The 21,454-nt window shown below is 44.6% G+C and overlaps 2 protein-coding genes across 2 annotated transcripts in view; both read right to left on the reverse strand.

The window, feature by feature from the left end:
- Window positions 1-15,351, reverse strand: part of APOBEC1 (apolipoprotein B mRNA editing enzyme catalytic subunit 1) — a 34,898-nt gene extending 19,547 nt beyond the window's left edge. The window contains exon 1 of the mRNA XM_009247399.1: window positions 15,334-15,351. The gene's annotated coding sequence lies outside the window, so the exon portion shown is untranslated. The remainder of the gene's footprint in view (window positions 1-15,333) is intronic.
- On the reverse strand, window positions 13,732-18,844 carry GDF3 (growth differentiation factor 3). The gene is made up of 2 exons (XM_002822850.4): window positions 18,528-18,844; window positions 13,732-14,638 (listed from the first exon to the last, which is right to left on the reverse strand). The coding sequence occupies exons 1-2, from the start codon at window positions 18,793-18,795 to the stop codon at window positions 13,812-13,814; spliced, it is 1,095 nt and encodes a 364-aa protein (XP_002822896.1). The 5' UTR covers window positions 18,796-18,844; the 3' UTR covers window positions 13,732-13,811.
- Window positions 18,845-21,454: the final 2,610 nt, after the last annotated feature.

Here is a 21,454-nt window from a genome sequence, read left to right on the forward strand (position 1 = left end):
ATACAAAAATTAACCAGGCATGGTGGCGGGTGCCTGTAATTCCAGCTACTTGGGAGGCTGAAGCAAGAGAATCTCTTCAATCCGAGGGGCGGGGGTTGCAGTGAGCCAAGATCTAGCCACTTCACTCCAGACTGGGTGAAAGAGCAAAACTCAGTCTCAAAAAATAAAAAATACAAAAAATAAAATATCAATTGGCAGCTAGGCGCAATGGCTTAGGTCTGCAATCCCAGCACTTTGGGAGGCCGAGGTAGGTGGATCACTTGAGGTCCAGAGTTCAAGAACAGCATGGCCAACACGGTGAAACTACATCTCTACTAAAAATACAAAAAGTAGCTGGGCATGGTGGTGCGCACCTGTAATCCCAGCTATTCAGGAGGCTAAGGCAGGAGAATCGCTTGAACCCAGAGGGTGGAGGTTGCGGTAAGCCAAGATTGTGCCACTACACTCCAGCCTGGGTGACAGAGTGCGACTCCATCTCAAAAAAAAAAAAAAAAACTGGGTGCGGTGGCTCACGCCTGTAATCCCAGCACTTTGGGAGGTCAAGGTGGGTGGATCACTTGAGGTCAGACGTTTGAGACCAGCCTGGCCAACATAGTGAAACCCTGTCTCTACTAAAAATACAAAATTAGCCTAGTGTGGTGGCCTGTGCCTGTAGTCTCAGCTACTCAGGAGACTGAGGTGGGAAAATCGCTTGAACCCAGGAAGCAAAGGTTGTAGCAAGCCAAGATCGTGCCACTGCACTCCAGCTTGGGTGACAGAGTGCGACTCCATCTCAAAACAAACAAACAAACAAAACTAATTGGCCATATATGTGCATGAATTCATTTTGGAATCCTCTCATTCCATTGATCTATATGTCCATTATTATGTTTACACCACATTGTTATGATTATCATAAATTTATAGTAAGTTTTATTTCTTATTTTTTTAGTTTTGAAACGGAGTCTCACTCGCCCAGGCTGGAGTGCAGTGGCGCGATCTTGGCTCACTGCAAGCTCCGCCTCCCAATGGCCCAATGGGCTCCCGGGTTCAGGCCATTCTCCTGCCTCAGCCTCCCAAGTAGCTGGGACTACAGGCGCCTGCAACCACGCCCGGCAAATTTTTTGTATTTTTAGTAGAGACAGGGTTTCACTGTGTTAGCCAGGACGGTCTTGATCTCCTGACCTCGTGATCCGCCCGCCTTGGCCTCCCAAAGTGCTGGGATTACAGGCGTGAGCCACCGCGCCCAGCCAGTAAGTTTTTTTTTTTTAAGATGGAGTTTCTCGTCACCCAGGCTGGAGTACGATGGCGTGATCTCGGCTCCCTGCAACCTCAGCCCCACCAGGTTCAAGCGATTCTCCTGCCTCACCCTGCTGAGTAGCTGTGATTTACAGGCGCCCACCACCACACCTGGCTAATTTTTTGTATTTTTAGTAGAGACAGGGTTTCACCATGTTGGTGAGGCTATTCTTGATCTCCTGACCTCAGATGATCCAGCTGCCTTGGCCTCCCAAAGTGCTGGGATTACAGGTGTGAGCCACCACACCCGGCCACTCATATTTCACTTAACATAATATCCTCAAGATTCATCCACGTTGTAGCACGTGACAGGATTTGTTTCTTTTTAAAGCCTGAATAATATTCATTATATGTGTATATCACATTTTGTTTTCATTAGTCAATGACATTTGTATTGCTTCTACCTTTTGGCTATTGTGAATTGTGGCACTACGGACCTAGGTATGCAAAGATCTCTCTGAGATTCCTCTAAATTTTTTGTTTTCTTTTGTGTTTGTTTTTTTAAGTGAGATAAGGTCTCTGTTGCCCAGGCTAGAGTGCAGTGAAACAATCACAGCTCACTGCATCCTGAACTCTTGGGCTCAAGCAAGAGTCTGCCTCAGCCTCTCAAGTAGCTGTGAATACACATACTTGCCACCATGCTCAGCTATTTTTTATTTTTTGTAGAGACTGGGTCTCACTGTGTTGCCCAGGCAGGTCTCAAATTCCTGGGCTCAAGCAATCCTCCCTCCTCAGCCTCCCAAAATGCTGGAATTACGGGTATGAGAAACTGCACTCAGGTTCCTCAGGGAAGTTCCAGCTACTAGGAACTGAAGCAGGAGGATTGCTTGAACCCAGGAGGTCAAGGCTGAAGTGAGCTATGATCACACCACCGGTACTCTAGCCGAGGCAACAGAGTGATTCCTGTTTTATGTTTATTTCAATGGCAAGAACATCATTGACATTAAATGTCAACTTGGGAATTTTGAGGAGGTGAGAACCTTCTGTGTAAGAATACTTCTCTTTCTTATCTCTTATTTGGTTTGCCATGCATATGCTTACGGATTTTTAGTTTGGGTTGCAAAAAATACCCACTTGGTGTCCTAGTGTATTGTATATACGTGTGTGTGTGTGTGTGTGTGTAAATAGCTATTTAACCGAGGAAAAAGGGAAACAATAATACTTATAACATAAACATTTGAATTATATATTTGGCATCTCAGCCAGAATCATTTGAACCAACTGCATTTTGTACTAAGTCACTGGGATTACAGGTGTGAGCCATCGCGCCTGACCTAAATTTTCAATCAATATGTGCCAAGTGGTTATTATTTAAAAATATTGCTTGAGAAGAGTTCTCAGACTCAATTTTATTGTCATGAGCCTCTTACAGTGACGTCTCACAGACTTCCTTTTCCTTCATGCCACTGATTCTGAGACCATCTGGCACTGTGACACCTCTGTTGGGTAATCAAGCCATAAATCAAAATCTTTAGTCTCCAATTCCTGTACTGCCTTTCTCAAAATGCAGCCTGAGTCTGAAAAATAATGTACCTGTAACCAAGGACTCCAACAACTATTTAATCATCTATCAAACCTGAAATAAAAACCCAATTTTGGCCAGGCACGGTGGCTCACGCCTGTAATCCCAGCACTTTGAGATGCTGAGGGGGGCAGATCACATGAGACCAGGAGTCTGAGACCAGCCTGGCCAAGATGGTGAAACCCCGTCTCTACTAAAAATACAAAAAGTGCCTGGCATGGTGGCAGGCGCCTGTAATCCCAGCTACTTGGGAGGCTGAGGCAGGAGAATCGCTTGAATCCGGGAGGCGGAGGTTGCAGTGAGCTGAAATTGCACCACTGCACTCCAGCCTGGGCGACAGAGCGAGACTCTATCTCAAAAAAAAAAAAAATTAGCCGGATGTAGTGACACACACCTATAATCTCAGCTACTCGGGAGGCTCAAGCACAAGAATCACTTGAACCCAGGAGGCAAAGGTTGCAGTGAGCAGAGGTCGCACCACTGGACTCCAGCCTAAGTGATGGAGTGAGACTCTGTCTCAAAACAAAACAAAACAAACCAGTTTCCAGGAGAAATTTCAGAAATTGAAAGAAATTAGAGACGTTTGATCAGTTCGTGAGTTTTTGTCATAGACTTCAATTCTCTTCCAGGAATGCTTTTGAGTGTGTATGGGGTTTTTTTGTTTGTTTTTTTTTTTTTAATTAAAAAATTAATTGCAGTAAGGCAAACAAAAGTGAAATAAGTGTTCTAAGGAAAGTCAGGGGGTTGTCTTCCCTAAGGCAAAAAATAATTCAGTACCACAGGGAAGTAACGTGACTAGAATTGGTTTATTATTTATTTTTTATTTTTTGAGACAAGGTCTTACCCTATCACCAGGCTGGAGTGCAGTGGTGCAATCAAAGCTCACCATAAGCTCAAACTCCTAGCCTCAAGTGATTTTTCTCTCCTCCGCCTCCCAAGTAGTTGGGACTATAGGTGCTCAACACTGCATAAGCTTATTTTATTTTTTTAATTGTTTTAGTAAAGGCGAGGTCTCGCTATGTTGCCCAGGCTGATCTGAATTCCTGGGCTCAAACAATCCTCCTGCCTGGGCCTCCCAAAGTGCTGGGCGTGTGTACCACAGCACCTGGTCCAGAATCGGGTTTTCAAAGAACCACCACAGCTGCAGTGTAGGGAATAGGTTAAAGGGCAATTGTCATAACAAACCTGCCATAGATATATGGAAATAGAAAAAGTTGGAGTGGGAAATAGGTTACTTAAAAGGAATTGAATATTGCAAAAGAGTTCACGTGTACTCACGCACACAAAATCATAAACAGAGACAAAAGGAAAAATACCTGACTCAAGAGGAGTGTGCTTTTCATCATCCCATAGTTTATCCATGAAGCCACTGAAATTATATGCAAAACATTTTGTGTTTATGTGCATTATTTTCTGGGGGAGTGTCTATATGTTTTATCAGGTTCTTAATGGGTCCTTCAATCCCCCAGACGTAAGGAACAATGTTTTCATAGATTTGCTTTTCCCCATTTAAATCAGCAGAGGGCAGAAAAACAATAGAATTAGCAGAGCCAACCGCAACACGGAAATTGCTAAAACTCCTCCAGTCCCTCTCAGTTTCTGCCATCTGTTTCCTGCCTTTGCTCTAGATGTCTAGTATTTGACATCTCCCTCTGTCAACATACTACTATCTCTGAATAACCATATCAAGATAAGCAGTCCTTCTTTTTTTTTTTGAGACGGAGTCTTGCTGTCACCCAGGCTGGAGTGCAATGGCGTGATCTCGGCTCACTGCAACCTCTACCTCCCGAGTTCAAGCAATTCTCCTGCCTCAGCCTCCCCAGTAGCTGGGATTACAGGCGCCCGCCAACACGCTTGGCTAATTTTTGTATGTTTAGTAGAGGCAGGGTTTCACCATGTTGGTCAGGCTAGTCTTGAAATCCTGGCCTCAGGTGACCCATCCCCCTCGGCCTCCCAAAGTGCTGGGATTAGAAGCGTGAGCCACTGCGTCCTACCTCTTCTTTTATTTAGTTGGACTCAGTCTATAATTTGCATTTTTCTTTTTTTAAATCATCTTTCCAGAAGAATTTAATTTTCTCATTTCTGTTTACACCTGTGGTAGTTATCATATTCTCTTTCACAACAGATATTGTTTTAATTACTATTGTTCCAGGAGACCTTGAACAATTACCCCATGAGGAGCCTACAGCTCCCATATCACTTACCACATAATTATTATATATTATTTACTTTTTGAAAGATGAAAATAGGGCCGGGCCCGGTGGCTCACAGCTGTAATCCCAGCACTTTGGGACGCCGAGGCTGGCGGATCACTTCAGGTCAGGAGTTCGAGACCAGCGTGGCCAATGAGGTGAAACCCTGTCTTTACTAAAAATACAATAATTAGTCGGGTGTGGTGGCACGCCTGTAATTCCAGCTACTCGGAAGGCTGAGGTTCGAGAATCGCTTGAACTCGTGAGGCAGAGGTTGCAGTGAGCCGAGATGAAGCCACTGCACTCCAGCCTGGGCAACAGAGTGAGGCTCTGTCTCAAAAAAAATGGAGGAGGAGGAGGAAATAGTTTGTGGCTAAAACAATTCTCAAGTAAGTTTCACTATATCAGAAAGATAAATTTTACATTATAGCAACAGGGTAATAATGATTGCAGTGATAAATTTTTGATCAGAAAGAATTGCCCCTACTCTTGTTATTTAATGCTTTTTGTTATTAAAAGAGAGAAGAAAGAATCTATCTGTCCATCAAACCCACTTGAATATATATGTATATATGTATGCATATGTGTGTGTATATGTGTGTCTGTGTGATACACTTTTTTTTTTTTTTTAGACAGAGTCTTGCTCTGTTTTCTAGGTTGGAGTGCAGTGGCTCAATCACAGCTCACTGCAGCCTTCGACTCCCAGGCTCAAGTGATCCTCCTATTTCAGATGCGGCTGTAGTCCCAGTCTAGGACTACAGGGCGTGCCACCACGCCCGACTAATTTTTTTTTTTTTCGGTAGAGATGGGATGTCCCTGTGTTGCCCAGGCTAGTCTCAAACTCCTGGGCGCAAGACATCCTTCCGCCTCAGCCTTTCAAAGTGCTGTGATTACAGGCTCATGCCTGTAATGTAAAGGAAAAATACGAAAATTAGCTGGGCATGGTGGCACGTACCTGTAATCTCAGCTACTCAGGAGGCTGACGCAGGAGAATTGCTTGAACCCGGGAGGCGGAGGTTGCAGTGAGCTGAGATGGTGCCACTGCACCCCAGCCTGGGCGTGCACAGCCACTGTGCCCGGACCTAAAGGAATGCATTTATGTTTGCATGTATTGAAGAAAACCCAGAGCTAAACAGTAGCTGATGTGGTAAAAATAGATTTTATTCAGGATGATTGCAATAGGGAAAAAGGGGCCTAGTTTATAATGGTCTTAATTCCAAATACAACAAGGAAAAATGGGTATGAATGTATGAAGTACCAAAGACCAGTAATTTTCCAATCGCTGATGGAAAACTTTCATCTCTGATGGAAAATTACTACGAAAAAACATCAGGAGTAAGGGGAGATTCTGGCTAAATCGACCTAACAGAATTCTTTTTTTTTTTTTTTTTTTTTCAGACTAGAATTCTTGCTGAAGACAAGCCAAGGTGATCAGACATCACCTGGGGGCAATGCAGGATGAGGAATTTGGTCGCTTAAAGACAGTGATCCTATATCAAGGTTGGGAATTCTTGCCAGAACTGAACACAGAAGCCCAAGTTCAGGCTGAGTAGAAAAGCAAGCTCAGAAGAGCCCGACCAAAGTTTGGTCCAGGAGAAAATCTCAGCATGTGCAATCACTGACAGTGCTTTCTGCCCTACCAAGAGTGGAAAAAAACAACAGAACATACCCCTTTCCTGTTGAAACAGGTGCCTGTTTTCAGTCAAAACTCTTGTCAAAAGTCAACAGATTCAAATATTTAAAGACACATGCTCCAAATATTCCCCTCAAAAGCAAAGCACAGAAACCACTGCGATAAAATTTGAAGTGCTCAATATCATTTTGAGGAGAGAATAAAATGTTGAGGAAACAATCCTACAACCACCCCTGGTGTACTGATGTTTATGCTCCATTGCTTTTTTGTTTTATGTAATTTTAATTTTTTCATTTTTAATTATTATTATTATTTTGAGACAGGGCGTCATTCTGTCACCGAAGTTGGGTGGAGTGCAGTGGTGCAATCTCGGCTTACTGCAGCCTCCACCTCCCAGGCTCAAGCAATGTTCCCATCTTACCATAGGCCCACTTTACCACACCCAGCAAATTTTTTTTTTTTTTTTTTTCCAGAAATGGGGTTTTACCATGCTGCCCATACTGGTCTCGAACTCCTGACCTCAAGTGAACTGCCCGCCTCAGCCTCCCAAATCGCTGGGATTATAGGCATGAACCTATATGAGTCCCTTCATTTCATAAAAATGAATCCCTTTATTTTTAATTTTTTAGAGATTTTAATTTCTTGCTATGTTGCCCAGGATGGAGGGGAGCTCCTGGCATCAAGTGATCCTCCCCCTCAGCCTCCTGAGTAGCTGATAGCATGCCACTGAGCCTGGCTTGTTTTATTTTATTTACTTATTTATTTTTAGGCTAGTCAAGTGAAGCAGTGGGAGTGGATAAGGAGCAAAGGTTGTTTTATTTTAAAAGAAACAAAAATTGCCAGGCACGGTGGCTCACACTTATAATCCCAGCAGTTTGGGAGGCTGAGGTGGGTGGATCACTAGGTCAGGAGTTTGAGACCAGCCTGACCAACATGGTGAAAACCCAGGTCTAATAAAAATACAAAAATTAGCTGGGCATGGTGGCATGTGCCTGTAATCTCAGCTACTCAGGAGGCTGACACAGGAGAATTGCCTGAACCCGGGAGGCGGAGGTTGCAGTGAGCTGAGATGGTGCCACTGCACCCCAGCCTGGGCGACAGAGAGAGACTCCGTCTTAAAAAAAAAAAAAAGAAAAGAAAAAAGGCCGGGCGTGGTGGTTCAAGCCTGTAATCCCAGCATTTTGGGAGGCCGAGGTAGGCGGATCACCTGAGGTCGGGAGTTCGAGACCAGCCCGATCAACATGGAGAAACCCTGTCTCTAGTAAAAACACAAAAAAATTAGCCAGGCGTGGTGGTGCATGCCTGTAATCCCAGCTACTTGGGAGACTGAGGCAGGAGAATCGCTTGAACCCACGAAGCGGAGGTTGCGGTGAGTTGAGATCATGCCATTGCACTCCAGCCTGGGCAACAAGAGTGAAATGCCATCTCAAAATAAATAAATAAATAAATAAATAAATAAATAAATAAATAAGGAAAACAAAAATTAGGCCCAGTCTGAATTTAGGAAGTATAGTTTTACGATAAACTACTACTCAAAGGCAGAATCTCTATCTTATTTTTCTTTCTCCCTTCAAGGTGATGGGGTTCAGGACATACTATCCCAAAATACAGCACCTTGGTAACTGAGGAAACAGAAGCCCGAAAGTCTCTTGCACTTTCTCCTGCCCTTCTTCTTAAAGCAGGCCGTGAAAGAACTCTCTGTCCTTCCTCTGCATAAAAACTTCATTCTAGATGTATCCTCTCTATACCCAAAGAAAACGAACATCTTTATCCTTAAAGACACAGAGGCACTACGAAGAATCTGAACGAACAGGCTTGCTAAGTACTCCTCCAGTTCCTTTGTTTGTTTGTTTGTTTTAAGAGGTGGGGGTCTCACCATGCTGCCCAAGCTGGTCAAGCTGGTCTTGAACTCCTGGGTTAAAGTGATCCTCATGCCTTGGTCCCCCAAGCAGCAAGGACTACAGGCTCACACCACAGTGCCCAGCCATTCCCAGTATATTACCATTAGATCAGACCCCCTTTGTCCAATCATACTTGTGCACAACTGTCTACCCTTTATCAAACTTAGCACAAGTTTCCCTGTTTGAGTCTTCATTTCTGAAGGTTCTCCTTTCACTAAAACTTAACGTTAAATAAATTTGATTGCTTTTCTCTTGTTAATCCTTCTTTTCTTTTCTTTTCTTTTTTTTTTTTTTTAGACGTAGTCTCGCTCTGTCACCAGGCTGGAGTGCAGTGGCGCAATCTTGGCTCACTGAAGTACCTCCGCATCCTGGGTTCAAGCGATTCTCCTGCCTCAGCCTCCCAAGTAGCTGGGACTACAGGTACATGCCACCACGCCTGGCTAATTTTTGTATTTTTAGTAGCGACGAGGTTTCACCATATTGGCCAGGATGGTCTCTATCTCCTGACCTCGTGATCTGCCCGCCTCAGCCTCCCAAAGTGCTGAGATTACAGGTGTGAGCCGCCGTGCCCGACCAATCCTTCTTTTCTTATGTGTGCATCAGCCATGAATTTAGCAATGGGTAAAGAAAGAAATCTCTTTTCCCTCACAAAGGCATTCAGTAAATGTGAAATTGAATAGAAATAAATTAAACTGATAGTAAAAATTCCTGCCATTAAATAAGATCATGAGTCTTAAAATGTTCTAAAATAGCTGTGCTGTACACATATGCTTAATTCACTTAAATTTTAGAATAAAGAGTCCTATCTTGCCCCAACCTGCCCAAATCACAGCCTATAACTTGGCCTACAGGGTGCATACTCTGCCTATTGTAGACTGGTCTGACAAACATGAAGATTCTAGTAGAGAAATAGAATAATGTGGATCCCAAAACCACGAAGGCAGTTATGCATGCATTTCTTTAGTTTTAGGCATGATAATGACCTCAGGAGATAATCTGATTCATTCAGGAACAGAACAAACCAGTCAACACAGAACAACTGGAAAAAGGCAGTAGCCACTATTCTTTTTTTTTTTTTGAGACGGAGTTTCACTCTTGTTACCCAGGCTGGAGTGCAATGGCGCGATCTTGGCTCACCGCAACCTCCGCCTCCTCAGTTCAAGTGATTCTCCTGCCTCAGCCTCCCGAGTAGCTGGGATTACTGGCATGTGCCACCATGCCCAGCTAATTTTGTATTTTTAATAGAGACAGGGTTTCTCCACTTTAGTCAGGCTAGTCTCAAACTCCTGACCTCAGGTGATCCATCTGCCTGTGCCCGCCAAAGTGCTGGGATTACAAGTGTGAGCCACCGCACCTGGTCAGTAGCCACTATTCTTTGAACAAGTTTTTAATAATATGAGGCTATTAATTAAACAACGAACCCAAAAATAAAAATCTATTTATTAGACTAAGGAAATCTGGCAGTTAAAGTAAATTTACTAATGTAGCCTCAGAAATTGTGATCAGCTGGGCTTTTGCCACACACTACTTGCAACTTTAGAAATTAGCCCAAAGAATTCAAGGTTTAAAGTAAGGAAGTCATGAAAGGAAATCTGCATCAGGCTGTATCAGGAGACCAGGATCATGTAAGTCAACGTCATATTCAGTAAACAGGAGCAAAGCCAGGTCCCGGACAAAGCAGAAGTCTCTAAAGTAGGGTGTGTACAGCCAAGGGGATGTGCATCTTGAAACATCCCAATGAAAGAAGGTAGGCCAGAGGTAGTGGCTCATGCCTGTAATCCCAGCACTTTGGAAGGCTGAGGCGGGAGGATCACCTGAGGTCAGGAGGTTCAGACCAGCCTGACCAACATGATGAAACCTGGTCTCTAATAAAAATACAAAAATTAGGCCAGGCGCGGTGACTCACACCTGTAATCCCAGCACTTTGGGAGGCCAAGGCAGGTGGATAACAAGGTCAAGAGATCGAGGCCATCCTGGCCAACATAGTGAAACCCATATCTACTAAAAATGCAAAAATTAGCCCGGCCTGGTGGCGTGCGTCTATAGTCCCAGCTACTCGGGAGGCTGAGGCAGAAGAATTGCTTGAACCCGGGAGGCAGAGGTTGTAGTGAGCCGAGACTGTGCCACTGCACTCCAGCCTGACGGCAGAGTGAGACTCCATCTCAAAAAAAAAAAAAATTAGCAGGGCGTGGTGGCAGGTGCTTGTAATTCCAGCTACTCAGGAGGTTGAGGCAGGAGAATCGCTTGAGCCTGGGAGGCAGAGGTTGCAGTGAGCTGAGATCGCGCCACTGCACTCCAGCTTGGGCTACAGCGTGAGACTCTGTCTCAAAAAAAAAAAAAAAAAAAAGAGAAAGAAAGAAGGTAAATATTAGAACTTCTATCCGTGAAACATTGATGCACCAGAAGAAAGTATTAGAACTTTTTAATTTAATATTTACTAAACCTAGAAATAAAATTTTAGGCTGGGCTCAGTGGCTCATACCTGCAATCCCAACACTTTGAGAGGCTGAGGTAGGCAGATTGCTTGAGTCCAGGAGTTCAAGACCAGCCTGAGCAACATAGTAAAATTCCATCTTTACAAAAAAAAAAAAATATATATATATATATATATATATATATATATATAAAACACAAAAATTAGCTGGGTGTGGTGGTGCACACCTGTGGTCTCAGCTACTCAGGAGGCTGAGATGGGAGGATTGTTTGAGACTGGGAGGTTGAGGCTGCAGGCTCAAGCAAGATGAGTTGAGCCATAATCACACCACTGCCCTCCAGCCTGGGCTACAGAGCAAAACTCTGACTTGAAAAAAGAAAAAAAAACTTTAATGTGAGCATTTTCAAATATGCACAATATATTAATTAAAAATAATACATACAGTTTGTGAATAATTAAATATGCCTACATTGGGATATATGCTAAATTTTTTCACATGTACATATTCAAATAATTTATAGTCAAATAATTTGTAGTGCTAGAAAGGCCAGGTGTGGTGTTACACACCTGTAATCCCAGCACTTTTGGAGGCCGAGATGGGCAGATCATGAGGTCAGGAGTTCAAGACCAGCCTGGCCAACATAGTGAAACCCTGTCTCTACTAAAAATACAAAAATTAGCCAAGTGTGGTGGCACATGTCTGTAGTCCCAGCTACTCAGGAGGCTGAGGCGGGAAAATTGCTTGAACCCAGGAGGCGGAGGTTGCAGTGAGCCGAGACCCCACCATTGCACTCCAGCCTGGATGACAGAGTGAGACTCCCTCTCAAAAAAAAAAAAAAAGTGCTAGATTTTAACCTCTACAATGAAAGTGACCATTTATCCTTATTTCCGAGGACCTAGTACAGTAATTGGCATATAATAGACACACAATAAATATCAGTTGAATGAAATAAAAGTGAAACTGTGCAGATAATTTACTTCAGAAATAATCTGTGCTATGATTTGTAATGTTTGGCCAACATGATTTAGGATTACACCAATCAATATAAGCCCAAGGAAGCAGGTTTGACATATGATACAAATAAGAAAGCTAGGCTAGGCACGGTGGCTCACGCCTGTAATTCCAGCGCTTTAGGAGGCTTTAGGAAGCGGGTTTGACATATGATACAAATAAGAAAGCTAGGCTAGGCACGGTGGCTTACGCCTGTAATTGCAGCGCTTTATGAGGTCTGGCAGGCGGATTGCTTTAGCTCATGAGTTTGAGACCAGCCTGGGCAAAATGGTGAAACTACTGTGCCAGCCCTCAAAATTAAATAAATAAAATAAAATAAGATTATATGTACAATGAGCTGGGCGCGGTGGTTCACGCCTGTAATCCCAGCACTTTGGGAGGCCGAGGTGGGCGGATCACGAGGTCAGGAGGTCGAGACCATCCTGCCTAACATGGTGAAACCCCGTCTCTACTAAAAATACAAAAAATTAGCTGGGCGTGGTGGCGGGCACCTGTAGTCCCAGCTACTCGGGAGGCTGAGGCAGGAGAATGGCGTGAACCCAGGAGGCGGAGCTTGCAGTGAGCCGAGATCGCGCCACTGCACTCCAGCCTGGACGACAGAGCGAAACTCCGTTTCAAAAAAAAAAAAAAAATTATATGTACAATGTGATCTGCACTGTAGGAATCATATGGAACATCAATAAAAGACCAGAACGGGGCTGGTCTAACTAGGACCAGGTACAGTGGCTTATACCTGCAATCCCAGCACTTTGAGAGGCCGAGGCTTCCTTTAAAAAAATTAAATTTTTTTTTTTTGAGACAGAGTCTTGCTCTGTTGCCAGGCTGGAGTGCAATGGCACGATCTCATCTCACTACAACCGGTCTCCTGGGTTCAAGCAATTCCCCTGCCTCAGCCTCCCAAGTAGCTGGGATTACAGGCACGCACCACCATGCCAGGCTAATTTTTTGTATTTTAGTAGAGTCGGGGTTTCACCATGTTGGTCAATCTGGTCCCGATCTCCTGACCTCATGATCCGCCCGCCTCAGCCTCTCAAAGTGTTGGGATTACAGGCGTGAGCCACCGCGACTGGCCTCAAATTTTTTTAATGTAACACTGTTAGCATATCAGATCTACCAGGGAGAGCTGCTGACCTTAGGAAAATTTGTAAGCTTCTCAAACCTCAGCTTCTTTGTCTATAAAGCATAAATAACAATGCTTCCCTCAAAGAACAGTGAAATGTTTGTAAAGTAACACATAGGATAATGCCTGCCCATAATCGGCCATCAGTAAATGCCAGTGTCCATACTGTCATACGCATAATGAGTATGTTAGAACAGAAATTAACTACGATTATTAGGGCTCCAGGATGTGTGTGTGTGCACGCGCATGCAAGTATGGGCATCGTTAATTTTTTTTTTTTTTTTTTGACAGAATCTCATTCTGTCACCCAGGCTGGACTGCAGTGGCGTGATCTCGGCTCACTGCAACCTCTGCCTCCCGGATTCAAGCAATTCTTCTGCCTCAGCCTCCCAAGTAGCTGGGATTACAGGCATGTGCCACCATGCCCGGCTAACTTTTTTGTACTTTTAGTAGAGACGAGGTTTCACCATATTGGCCAGGCTGGTCTCCAACTCCTGACCTTGTGATCCACCCACCTCGACCTCCCAAAGTGCTGGGATTACAGGCATGAGCCACCGCGCCCGGCCATGGGCATCATTAATTATGGTGGGTTTTTCAGGAAGACAAATTATAAACACAGATATATTGACATTTCCAATCTAAGTGGTCATAAACCAGATAGGTAGTTTTATTAGAAGATTCACCCTAAGAACACTCCTTCTATTCTCATTTCTGACATCCTACCCACACCCACATTCATCGACTACCATGTCTTCATAATGTCGTAGAATGACATTGTCATTATTGTCCTGGTAGAGCATGGAAATGGGAGACAGCTTGGTGGGGATACACACAGCCTGGGGGATCTCTGGGTCAACTGCATGCATCAGGGCTTGCATGAAAGCATAATTGGAGCTGTTGAGAGAGATGGTCAGTGAGAAGGGACACTCTCCATGGCAGTAATTTGCCATGAACCCCTTGGGGGCAATGATCCACTTGTGCCAACCCAGGTCCCGGAAGTTAATGAATAGCTGGTGACGGTGGCAGAGGTTCTTACAAGAAACCTTGGGGACAGGGATGGCTGCTCTCCTTTTCCGAGAAGGGTGGCAGTGGTCAGGGTTGAGGGTCACCACCAGCAGAGAAGCATGAAGGGAGCGTCTCAGTCTGGCACAGGTGTCTTCAGGCTGAAAATTCACCCCAGAGTCTCTATCTTCTTTGACCAGTATCTCCAGGAATAACCCGAAGTTTTTCTGGGGGTTGTCGTTCCAATCCTTAGCTACATCCAGCAGGTTGAAGTGAACAGCACCTTGTGGCCATGGGACTGACCGCAACACAAATATTTTACCTGGCTTAGGGGTGGTCTGGCCCCACACATGAGGCTCCTGAACCAGGAACAGAGCCAGTTCCAGCTCTGGTCCCAGGTTATAATAAGAATTGGGCCCCAAGTCCAGGCCCAGCTGGGCCAGCGTCAACTGTTCCCTTTCTTTGATGGCAGACAGGTTAAAGTAGAGGAGCTTTTGCAGGCAGGAGGAAGCTTGGGAAAATTTCTTTGGGTAAAGAAAGAAACCTAGATGGGAAAAGAGACATGTCAGAGTCATAATAATGTATTTTACTTCATATCCACCTCTATGATAGAAATGTCAGATACCCACATATACAATATAAGGGCAGGGAAGGACACAAGCCCTATCATTTGGGAGGGTTTGTTTCTCTATTCCTGAAAGCCAGAGGTTCCCCGGGCGCAGTGGCTCAAGCCTGTAATCCCAGCACTTTGGGAGGCCGAGGCGGGTGGATCACGAGGTCAGGAGATCAAGACCATCCTGGCTAACATGGTAAAACCCTGTCTCTACTAAAAATACAAAAAATTAGCCGGGTGAGGTGGAGGGTACCTGTAGTCCCAGCTATTCGGGAGGCCGAGGCAGGAGAATGGTGTGAACCCAGGAGGCGGAGCTTGCAGTGAGCCAAGATCGCGCCACTGCACTCCAGCCTGGGCGACAGAGCAAGACTCTGCCTCAAAAAGTAAAAAATAAATAAAAAATAAAAAAAGTTTTAAAAAAATTTAAAAAATATATTTCAATATTTAATTGGTTTATTTTGAAATCCTAAATATTTTACTTCAGGCACTTAAACCATTATTCTGAGAAAGAGTCAATAGACTGGGCCGGGCACGGTGGCTCACACCAGTGATCCCAGCACTTTGGGAGGCCAAGGCGGGCAGGTAACCTGAGGTCAGGAGACCAGACTGACCAACATGGAGAAAACCTGTCTCTACTAAAAATACAAAAAAATTAGCCAGGCAGGGTGGCACATGCCTGTAATCCCAGCTACTCAGGAGGCTGAGGCAGGAGCATCACTTGAATTTGGGAGGCAGAGGTTGTGGTGAGCCGATATCACACCATTGTACTCCAATCTGGGCAACAAGAGCAAAACTCTGTCTCAGTTAAAAAAAAAAAAAAAAAAAAGAGCAACCTAGACAGTCAGGTGTTGTTGGCCAAAGTCCAATCATTCAGATTGGCTTTAATTTTTTTTTTTTTTTCTGAGATGGAGTCTTGCTCTGTTGCCCAGGCTGGAGTGCAGTGGCTTGATCTCAGCTCACTGCAACCTCCGCCTCTCGGGTTCAAGCAATTCTCCTGCATCAGCCTCTGGAGTAGCTGGGATTACAGGTGCACACCACGTCTGGCTAATTGTATTTAATAGAGATGGGGCTTCACCATGTTGGCCAGGCTGGTCTCAAACTCCTGACCTCAGGTGATCCGCCCACCTTGGCCTCCCAAAGTGTTGGGATTACAGGCGTGAGCCACCACTTCCAGCCAATTTTTTTTTTTAAGTTTTTGTAGAGATAGGGTCTCTCTCTGTTGCCTAGGCTTATCGAGAACTCCTGAGCTCAAAGGATCCTCCCACCTCTCAAAGTGCTGGGATTACAGTCGTTAGCCACTGTGCCCAGCCTCTCCTTATATTGAAGTACGATGTAATTCTTTGATTTTTGTCCATGGATGCCCCTCTTCTGAAGTTACAAATGTGCTCTCCCTGTTTTCTAAGCTAACTTTCCTGTCTGAATTTTCAAATTTTACCTATTCCTCTAGGAAAAGACCCAATACAGTATACTTTTACTATTTTATTTTTTGCATCTTCAATTTCTCCCTTTCCACAAATAACTTATTTGGCCTAATGCCATCATTTTGTTTGGTAGGATGACTTCACACTTAAGTAGGTATTTTCTCTCTTTTTTTTTCCCCTGAGATGGAGTCTTGCTCTGTCACCCAGGCTGGAGTGCAGTGGTGTGATCTCGGCTCACAGCAACCTCTGCCTCCCAGGTGTTCAATCGATTTTCCTGCCTCAGCCTCCCAAGTAGCTGGAATTACAGGCGCCCGCCACCACACCCGGCTAATTTTTTTTTTTTTTTTTTTTGTATTTTTAGTAGAGACAGGGGTCGGGGGTGGGGAGGGCCTTACCATGTTGGCTAGGCTGGTCTTGAACTCCTGGCCTTGTGATCTGCCTGCCTCGGCCTCCCAAAGTGCTGGGATTACAGGTGTGAGCCACCGCGCCCGGCCTTAAGTAGGTATTTTCTGAGGTCATTCAGCTTAGGGAGAAATTACAACTGAAACCAAAACACTCTTAAGCACCCCAACACCACACCTCTTCTTTCTCAAGCGTCATTCAAAACATAACAAAATTTGGCTGGGCGTGGTGGCTCATGCCTATAATCCTAGCACTTTGGGAGGTCAAGGCAGGCCATTGCCTGAGCTCAGAAGTTAGAGACCAGCCTCATGGTGAGACCTCATCTCTATAAAAAAATACAAAAATCAGCCTGGCGTGGTTGCGTGCACCTGTAGCCTGTAGTTCCAACTACTCTACTTGGCAGGCTGAGGTGGGAAGATCGCTTGAGCCCAGGAGGTGGAGGCTGCAGTGAGCCGAGACTGTGCCACTGCACTCCAGCCTGGGTGACACAGCAAGACCTGTCTCAAGGAAAAAAAAAAAAAAAAAAGAGGAAGAAGAAAAGCCTGAAGTACTTGACCAGGCAAATTCTGAGGGAGTACTTCAGGCAGCCTGGATACAGCATGTTTGAAGATGAGACAAGAATGCATGCTCTAGAAGGAATAGACTACTATGAGCTTGGAGTTGAGTGTGCAAGGAAAGGTTGTAAAACGTGAGGCTGGGGAAGTAAGCAGCAGGGTCAGAATAGGCAGGGCATGGTGGGTCAACTCCTGCAGAATTTTGCAGATGAGAATTTTACAGGGAGGAGCAGTATGACTCAATATGTATTTTTAAAAGGTAATTCTGGGCTGGGTGCGGTGGCTCAGGCCTGTAATCCCAGCACTTTGGGAGGCTGAGACAGGCGGATCACCTGAAGTCAGGAGTTCAAAACCGGCTTGGCCAACATATAGTGAAACCCTGTCTCTACTAAAAAATCAAAAAATTAGCTGGACGTGGTGGCACACGCCTGTAATCCCAGCTACTTGGGAAGCTGAGGCAGAAGAATCACTTGAACCCAGGAAGCGGAGGTTGCAGTGAGCTGAGATAGTGCCACTCTACTCCAGTCTGGGAGACAGAGCGAGACTCTCAAAAAAAAAAAAAAAAAAAAAAAGGCAAACTTTATCTTGTATTCTCAAGGCCATACACAGTTCCTGGCTCACCGTAGGTATCCAATAAGTGCTTCTTGGACAAATAAATATTCAAATCTTCTCTCCAGTTGCTGTAAAACTAACCAAGGCTCTAAATTCTGCATCTGAAACACCCAGGAGGTTGTATAGACATGCAGATTCTCAACACCCATTTCAGACTTTGAATAAGAATTGAGTGGGGAGAACTAGGGTCAGGAATGGGGTTGGAGGATCTACTGTTAATGGAAGACCTAAGTTATTTGGTGGGTGGTCAGTTTGGGACAGTATTGGATCCCACTCACTGGGATCCTTTTAAAAGGATATGACAATTGTATATATTATTGCTCTCTATTCACAAATCTAGAATAACCTTTGCCACCCAACAAGAGTAGCCAGGAGGTACAAATAAGGGAAGCAGGACTCCCGGGCAAACCAACCTCAAAATTTTCATACCCTGCTTGCCACACGGAAGATGGCAGGATGTGTATATATGGGCTGAAGAGTGGGAGACTGAGCTCTGATTCCTCCCTCACCTCTTTCATCTCAACTGAAGCACAAAGCAGTTGATTCAGAAAACAAAAACCTATTTCAAATCCTGACTTTGTTCTCACACACTAGCTGTATGATCTTGAATAGATTACAGGTTACCTACTGTCTGAGCCTCATTTCCTTACTGTTACAAACTTGATAAGAATATCTAACTTCCTCTCAGGATCGTGGGCTGGAATTAAATGAGATAAAATATGAAAAATACCAGCACAAGGCCATCAGTAATTGTCATTTCCTATTGTCCTTTCCTTTCTTCACACCACCCAGTTCCAGATGTTTTTCTGGATAACACTCCCATTTCCTTACCTTGGTCTGGGAGAAAGCGAAGTACATTCCCACGGACGCCCAGCTCCTTTACGTAGCATAAGTCTCGGGAGACCCCAGTGGTCGCTGCTGCCTCACGATCCTGGAAAATTTTCTTCAAGATATAAGGCACAGGTTGGAACTTCTGGGGTGAAGGCGCCTTATCTAAGCCCAGAAATTGGAGAAAGACATATTCTTGAAATTGGACTGCCTGGCCCAAAGCCAGAATTAACAGGAAGCTGAAAGCCAAATCTGGCAAGAAACGAAGCATGGCCTCTGGAGTGGCCGTCAGACCGGGGAGAGCTCCACTGCCAGACTGCCCAACAATTCAGGGGCTGCTAATTTATCTGATGTAAGATAATCAAGTGTGAATTGCTCTCTTCCCAGCTCCTCAAAGGCCATTGGATGTGAAGACGGAATTTTTTTTTTTTCTCTTCTCTTGCTCTACTCTTCCAGGAAAAAGTTCACAGAACAAAGATTACCAATGCATGGACATAAATTCTACAACAATGTGAGGTTGTCAGCAGTAGACAGAGTGAAAAGGAGACATGCATTTATTCATTTAACAAACAGTTATTAAGCATCTATTATGTGCAAGGTGCTGAGATAGGTGCTAGGAATAGAGTAGTGAATAATTCATAGATGTAAAATTAATCATCTGCAGAGACCAAGCTTGTCCAACCTGCGGCCCGAGGGTCGCATGAGGCTCATGATGGCTTTGAATGCAGCCCCACACAGATTCATAAACTTCCGTAAAACATTATGAAACTTTCTTGTGATTTTTTTTTAAGCTCATCAGCTATCATTAGGGTTAGTATATTTTATGTGTGGCCCAAAACAACTCTTCTTTCAATGTGACCCAGGGAAGCCAAAAGATTGGACACCCCTGGATTAGACAAATACCCAAGCAGATTTCATTATTTTATTTTTATTTATATTTATGTATTTATTTATTTTTGAGACAGGGTCTCGCTCTGTCACCCAGGCTGGAGTACAGTGGCCTGATCTTGGCTCACTGCAAGCCTCGACCCCCTGGGCTCAAGAGATCATCCCACCTCAGCCTCTGGAGTAGTTGAGACTACAGGCGTAGGGCACCACTTCCAGCTAATTGTTTTATTTTTTACAGAGATGGGGCCTTGCCATGTTGTCCAGACTGGTCTTGAACTCCTGGCCTCAAGCAGTCTTCCCACCTCGGCCTCCCAAAGTGCTGGGATTGTAGGCATGAGCCACTACACCCTGCCGCCAGCCTTGTTTCTCACCACCCACCATCCTTAGTGTGGATGCTTTAATTATATTGACCTATTTGTAGCTCCGTGAGCTCATTTCATCTCAGAGTCTTTACACAGACCAAGTTCAAAGGTCACCTCTACTTCCACAATTTCGACTCAACCAAAATAGATTGAGATACTTCTTTTTCCCACTGAGCCGTACTTGGGCATCCATTACAGTTTTTTTTTTTTTTTTTTTTTTTTGAGACGGAGTTTCGCTCTTGTTGCCCAGGCTGGAGTGCAATGGCACGATCTCAGCTCACCGCAACCTTCGCTTCCCAGGTTCAAGTGATTCTCCCGCCTCAGCCTCCCTAGTAGCTGGGATTACAGGCATGTGCCACCATGCCCGGCTAATTTTGTATTTTTAGTAGAGATGGGGTTTCTCCATGTCAGTCAGGCTGGTCTCAAACTCCTGACCTCAGGTGATCCGCCCACCTCGGCCTCCCAAACTGCTGGGATTATAAGTGTGAGTCACCACGCCCGGCCCTCCATTAGAGTTTTTGCAGTGCATTTTACTGTGTTTGCCTCCTTCCTTTTCAGACAACTCACACCTTGAGGATCAGAACTGTGTCTCTTTGCCTAAGTATCTTCAGTGTGTCTTTTTCCCCAAAGTATCTCCACTGGTGAGGAAAGTGTCCGGCAGTTAGCAGACATTTGATAAATATCTGTGCAAAAAATAAATTAAGGAATTAATTGGTTGCTATTTCTAGAGGTCTCACTCTTTTATATAGTGAGGTTTTCCCCATTTCTTTTTTTTTTTTTAGAGACTAGGTTTGGGGAGTGTCTCACTGTGTTGTCCAGGCTGGCCTTGAATTACTGGATCAAGGGAATCTTCTGCGTCAGCCTCGAAGTAAGTAGAACTACAGGCACGTGCCACTGCTCGCAGGTCCCACTTCTCTTGTCTCCTGTATCTTATTTAACACTTTTAAATTAATCTACAATCTTAACCTTTTTTCAACAATAAGAGTAGGTTGTATTTGGGTTTTCTTTATTTGACTTTCCTGACTTAAGGTCAGAAATCAGACTAACTGGTTCAAATTCTGGTTCCACTACTGATCAGTTATGTGACCATGAGCGAGCCACTCAAGTGTAAAATGGGAATAAAACATTCTTTGTTGCTGGGCGCGGTGGCTCACGCCTGCAATCCTAGCACTTTGGGAGGCCGAGGCGGGTGGATCACGAAGTCAGGAGATCGAGACCATCCTGGCTAATATGGTGAAACCCCGTCTCTACCAAAAATACAAAAAAATTAGCCGGGCATGGTAGCGGGTGCCTGTAGTCCCAGCTCCTCGGGAGGCTGAGGCAGGAGAATGGCGTGAACCCAGGAGGCGGAGCTTGCAGTGAGCCGAGATCGCGCCACTGCACTCCAGCCTGGGCTAGAGCAAGACTCCGTCTCAAAAAAAAAAAAAAAAAAAAAAAAAAATTCTTTGTTAAGGCGCTGAGGGCAACTCGTAAAATAATGTATAGACGACACTCAGGACAATATCTGCCGAATGGAAAGCACTCAATAAAAGTTAGCTATTATTATTATTAATTAAAGAGGAGATTGATCAGGTGCAGTGGCTTGTGCCTGTAGTCCCAGACGCTTGGAAGCCTGAGGTGGGAGGATCCCTCGAGCTCAGGAGTGCAACGCCAACCTGGGTACTATAGCAAGACCCAGTT

The sequence above is a fragment of the Pongo abelii genome, chromosome 10, assembly GCF_028885655.2.
Source record: "Pongo abelii isolate AG06213 chromosome 10, NHGRI_mPonAbe1-v2.0_pri, whole genome shotgun sequence".
NCBI lineage: Eukaryota > Metazoa > Chordata > Mammalia > Primates > Hominidae > Pongo > Pongo abelii.

Bases quoted from the DNA above. Each gene is read 5' to 3' on its own strand.
- GDF3 (XM_002822850.4), bottom strand. From the start codon at position 18,795: ATGCTTCGTTTCTTGCCAGATTTGGCTTTCAGCTTCCTGTTAATTCTG. The intron at 14,639-18,527 runs GTAAGGAAATGG...TTTCCCATCTAG, and splicing joins TCGCTTTCTCCCAGACCAAG to GTTTCTTTCTTTACCCAAAG.